General features: G+C 48.3%; 1 protein-coding gene across 1 annotated transcript in view; it reads right to left on the bottom strand.

The window, feature by feature from the left end:
• vcam1b (vascular cell adhesion molecule 1b) overlaps positions 1-5,869 on the bottom strand; it is a 16,358-nt gene extending 10,489 nt beyond the window's left edge. The window contains exons 1-4 of the mRNA XM_046030548.1: positions 5,715-5,869; positions 3,930-4,232; positions 2,940-3,245; positions 2,213-2,473 (exon numbers count right to left, since the gene is read on the bottom strand). Of these exons, the coding sequence (XP_045886504.1) occupies positions 2,213-2,473; positions 2,940-3,245; positions 3,930-4,232; positions 5,715-5,760 (916 nt within the window). The 5' untranslated portion in view covers positions 5,761-5,869. The remainder of the gene's footprint in view (positions 1-2,212; positions 2,474-2,939; positions 3,246-3,929; positions 4,233-5,714) is intronic.
• Positions 5,870-5,886: the final 17 nt, after the last annotated feature.

The following is a 5,886-nucleotide window of genomic DNA, read 5'->3' as shown; positions in this document are numbered from 1 at the left end:
AGCACCAGCGTGGCGGGCGGAGCTCCGTCTGAGCGGCAGGTAACCGTCACCTGCTGACCCTCCACCACCTCCTCACCTGGACTCACTGAGATGGAGGTGTTGGTGGGCGGAGCTGTGGGAGGGGCAGACAGGGGGGTGAGAGGCTGGTGACAGGTAAACATGAAGGACACAACGAGGACACAACAAGGAGACACCGAGGAGACACCGAGGAGACAATAAGGAGACACCAAGGAGACACCAAGGAGACACTCAGAAGACAATAACGAGACACCAAGGAGACAACAAGGAGACAATAAGGAGACACCAAGGAGACACCAAGGAAACACCAAGGAAACACCAAGGAAACACTCAGAAGACACCAAGGAGACACCAAGGAGACACTCAGAAGACACCAAGGAGACACCAAGGAGACAATAAGGAGACAATAAGGAGACAATAAGGAGACACTCAGAAGACAATAACGAGACACCAAGGAGACAACAAGGAGACAATAAGGAGACACCAAGGAGACACCAAGGAAACACCAAGGAAACACCAAGGAAACACTCAGAAGACACCAAGGAGACACCAAGGAGACACTCAGAAGACACCAAGGAGACACCAAGGAGACAATAAGGAGACAATAAGGAGACAATAAGGAGACACTCAGAAGACAATAACGAGACACCAAGGAGACAACAAGGAGACAATAAGGAGACACCAAGGAGACACCAAGGAAACACCAAGGAAACACCAAGGAAACACTCAGAAGACACCAAGGAGACACCAAGGAGACACTCAGAAGACACCAAGGAGACACCAAGGAGACAATAAGGAGACAATAAGGAGACAATAAGGAGACACTCAGAAGACAATAACGAGACACCAAGGAGACAACAAGGAGACAATAAGGAGACACCAAGGAGACACCAAGGAAACACCAAGGAAACACCAAGGAAACACTCAGAAGACACCAAGGAGACACCAAGGAGACACTCAGAAGACACCAAGGAGACACCAAGGAGACAATAAGGAGACAATAAGGAGACAATAAGGAGACACTCAGAAGACAATAACGAGACACCAAGGAGACAACAAGGAGACAATAAGGAGACACCAAGGAGACACCAAGGAAACACCAAGGAAACACCAAGGAAACACCAAGGAAACACTCAGAAGACACCAAGGAGACACCAAGGAGACACTCAGAAGACAATAAGGAGACAATAAGGAGACACCAAAGAAACACTCAGAAGACAATAAGGAGACACCAAGCAGACAACAAAGAAACACTCAGAAGACACCAAGGAGACAACAAGGAAACACTCAGAAGACACTCAGAAGACAACAAGGAGACACCAAGGAGACAATAAGGAAACACTCAGAAGACAATAAGGAGACACCAAGGAGACACCAAGGAGACAATAAGGAGACACCAAGGAGACACCAAGGAGACAATAAGGAGACACCGAGGAGACACCAAGGAGACACCGAGGAGACACCAAGGAGACAACAAAGAAACACTCAGAAGACAATAAGGAGACACTAAGGAGACACCAAGGAGACAACAAAGAAACACTCAGAAGACAATAAGGAGACACCAAGGAGACACCAAGGAGACAACAAAGAAACACTCAGAAGACAATAAGGAGACACTAAGGAGACACCAAGGAGACAACAAAGAAACACTCAGAAGACAATAAGGAGACACCAAGGAGACACCAAGGAGACAACAAAGAAACACTCAGAAGACAATAAGGAGACACTAAGGAGACACCAAGGAGACACTAAGGAGACACCAAGGAGACAACAAAGAAACACTCAGAAGACAATAAGGAGACACTAAGGAGACACCAAGGAGACAACAAAGAAACACTCAGAAGACAATAAGGAGACACCAAGGAGACACCAAGGAGACAACAAAGAAACACTCAGAAGACACTAAGGAGACACTAAGGAGACACCAAGGAGACACTAAGGAGACACTAAGGAGACACCAAGGAGACAACAAAGAAACACTCAGAAGACACTAAGGAGACACTAAGGAGACACCAAGGAGACACTAAGGAGACACCAAGGAGACACTAAGGAGACAACAAAGAAACACTCAGAAGACAATAAGGAGACACTAAGAAGACAATAAGGAGACACTAAGGAGACACTAAGGAGACACTAAGGAGACACTAAGGAGACACCAAGGAGATGGGTAAAGAAACAGGAGCTTCACTCTCACCGTGAACGATGACCTCCACGGCGGCGGTCTGGTTTCCTTCTGCGTTTTGGGCCTCACAGTCGTACCATCCGGCCTCAGACAGACTCACCGCCGGAAAGACCAGCTGACGGCCTCGACCCCGTGGCAAGGACCGCCCGCCCGCCGTCCGGAAGCTCCAGGTGACGCTCGGCTCGGGGTTTCCCTCCGCAGAACAGTCGAGAGTGAGCGGCGAGCCGGCCATCACCAACACAGAGTCTGGCATCACCGTGACGACGGGAGCGTCTAAAGAGGAGGCGGAGACAGAGACGGTTCAGTGTTTCCAGCTGTGAAATACTGCGGGAGGCGAGGGAGGAAATGAGATGAGGAGCGAGACACGGGTCGACATGTCTGCATTACAAAGGCTTTATTCTCATATTTAGAGTTTTGATTCCATGAGCTGCAAACCGTCAGCATCTGAAATATTTCACTTTATGTGGATGAACGTAGAATTTATCGAGGTTTCACTTTTGCAATTAAATTACAGAAAAAACAGGAACTTTTTCGCGACATTCTGAGCTTCTGAGATGCTCCTGTAGAATCGATGGTGGTGATGTACTGAAACCCCCAGACCCCAGACCTGACTGCGTCCCCTCAGCTACAGAGGGGAAAGAGGACTTCTGGTTTGGTGGGAGATCTGGGGGCAGCACAAGAAGTCAAAAACACTTCCAGCAGAAGCAGCTCAGGATCAGACCAGAGGACTTGGACTCACAGAGCGGGTTTAGGGGGACGGTGGTCTCTCTGGTCCTGTCCTCAGCAGGCAGGTTCAGCAGTTCCAGCGTGGCCCTGCAGCTGATGTTTCGTCCCGAGTCCTGGTTCAGAGGGGTGAATCTGTATTCAGATTGGACTGAGCTGGAAACAGGATTTCCCACACTGCTCGGCAGGACGACGTCTCCTCTGATCCAGGAGAAGGTCAGCAGCTCGGCGGGGTAAACTTGAGACACCTGGCAGGTCAGGGTGGACTCCACCCCCAGTCTCAGGTGGTCCTGACCTGTGATCACAGGACCTGACGGGAAGGCTGGACCCAGCAGAGACACAGAGGACAGTAAGAGGTCCACAGAGGACAGACATGGACAGTTACACTGTGTGTGTGTTACACTGTGTGTGTGTGTGTGTGTGTGTGTGTTACACTGTGTGTGTGTGTGTGTGTGTGTGTGTTACACTGTGTGTGTGTGTGTGTGTGTGTGTGTGTGTGTGTGTGTTACACTGTGTGTGTGTGTGTGTTACACTGTGTGTGTGTGTGTGTGTGTTACAGTGTGTGTGTGTGTTACAGTGTGTGTGTGTGTGTGTTACACTGTGTGTGTGTGTTACAGTGTGTTACAGTGTGTGTTACAGTGTGTGTGTGTTACAGTGTGTGTGTGTTACAGTGTGTTACACTGTGTGTGTGTGTTACAGTGTGTTACACTGTGTGTGTGTTACACTGTGTGTGTGTGTTACAGTGTGTTACACTGTGTGTGTGTGTTACAGTGTGTTACACTGTGTGTGTGTGTTACAGTGTGTTACAGTGTGTGTGTGTTACAGTGTGTGTGTGTTACAGTGTGTTACACTGTGTGTGTGTGTTACAGTGTGTTACAGTGTGTGTGTGTTACACTGTGTGTGTGTTACAGTGTGTTACAGTGTGTGTGTGTTACAGTGTGTGTGTGTTACAGTGTGTTACAGTGTGTGTGTGTTACACTGTGTGTGTGTCTCAGTAGAAACTCACAGTAAACCTGCACCGAGGTTTTAATCTGCCTGTTCTCTCCTCCACAGCTGACTTTACACAGCAGGAGTCCCTCATGCTCCATCATCACGGGGTCAAAGGTCACCACGGAGTGAGTCCTGTTGGTGCTGACGGAGGCGGTCAGAGGCCGGTCCCCCATCAGGGACCAAGACACGATCGGCATCTCAGGACATTGCTGAACGTGGCACACCAGCTGCTGACGCTCCCCGAGTCTCAACAGAGGCCTTTTGGGAGACACGTCCACACCCAGACCCTGAACGCAACACGCTGACATCAGCAGTACAGCTGTGAAGGTAAACAACAACAACAACAACAAGACTAGTTTAACTCCCGTCCATCAACTCGCTGACAACCCAGAGTTTACTGATGAGAGGAGGGCACCGCGTTTATTGATCATTTATAATCAATAAACAGGTCAGAAACAGTTAGTAACAGACTTTAATAATATAAACGTCTTCACTGGAGAAGGTTTGATAAATAAACATTAAACACGTCATCAATCGTTACTTACATGTTTATAGGCCGATTAAATGCGATCAGTAAGTACAGAAGATGTGTGCTGATGAAACAATCAGCTGATCAGTCGGTTTGTCCATCAACAGAAAAAGAATTCCTCACTGATTGGTGTCAGTTTCTCTCTGTTTCTAAACTAAACCTTAATCAATCAGTCAAGAAACAATTAATGATTAATGATTAACGGCCCCTTAGTCACCAGGGGCCCACAGGGGTCACCAGAGGTCACCAGGGGCCAGCAGGAGCCCATAAACCATCAGGGAGTAAATATATCGATGGTGTTAGAGGCCCCTAAACCTCAGAACCTACATATCCGCCTGGCAGGAATGTGAATTTGCATGTTTCTGATTGGTAACGGCGGCATTTTGCTGATGACATCACGTTGTGTCGTCATACTGACAGAGAGCTGTGACTGGTCGAAGCTGTCCCTGGACGCAGCTCTTGATTGGACTGAGGATCAGATAAACGTTGTGAAACACGCTGCGTTGCTGTGTCTGCCCCATCACTCAGTACAGCAGCGTGGATCCCTCCGCCGCTGGAAGTAGTCCCAGCAGACGCGCTCTGTGGTCTCTTAGGGTCCCAGAAGTCCCCGTTCCACTGCTGCCTGGATCCGTTTTCAGTTTGGTTTTATTTTTTGGTCTCAGAGTTCTAATCTCAATAATCTGATCCTCAGTCCAATCAAACGCTGCGTGCAGGACAGCTTTAACCAATCACAGCTCTCTCGCTCGTTTCAGCGGCATCAGTCTGACAGCAGCCGTGTCCAATCAGAAACATGGTGATGGTGCAGTGGACACAGGATTTTGGTGTGTGAGAGCAGTGTTCAGTTCCCACTGTGACCAACGTGTCCCTGTACAGCAGCTGAGTCGCTGAATGAATAAATGTACGATGATGCGGTGGATTTCTAATGACAACATGAACATCAGGAGGAGGTCGGTGACAGAACTCTGATGTTTGGAAACTGTCACGTAAAACCAGTAAAAAAAAAATCAATCACTCAATACTAGTTCAGAGTTTCTCAACATCTGGCCGTGGCTCCTCGTGGGGTCACCTGAGGTCAGCACATTAAACTGCTGTCTGACAGGTTTATATTCTATATATGATTCTAATTTACATATTAGATCATTCCTCCCGGATCTAAAGAGACTCTCGCGTTTTAATGAAGATGAACGTGTTATCATCATCAGAAGCACCCAGACCATCACAATACAAACACAGAGACTGGATTTCACACCGGAGACAAAATAAAGATCTCACCTGCGAGCAGCCGGACAAAGATCCTGCAGACAGACGGCAGAGACATCTCACTCCTCTGAGGGTCTGAACACACTGATGAACAGCAGCGTCTCCTTTGTGTCCAGGTTTCACACTGATCACAAACAAACGCCTCTCAGCTGCTCGGCCTTTCTCTCTCTCTCTCTCTCTCTGT

Source organism: Micropterus dolomieu, linkage group LG19 (assembly GCF_021292245.1).
Source record: "Micropterus dolomieu isolate WLL.071019.BEF.003 ecotype Adirondacks linkage group LG19, ASM2129224v1, whole genome shotgun sequence".
In the NCBI taxonomy this organism is placed as follows: domain Eukaryota; kingdom Metazoa; phylum Chordata; class Actinopteri; order Centrarchiformes; family Centrarchidae; genus Micropterus; species Micropterus dolomieu.
The sequence above is the reverse complement of the archived record's forward strand: the minus strand, read 5'-3'. Positions and strand labels throughout refer to the sequence as shown.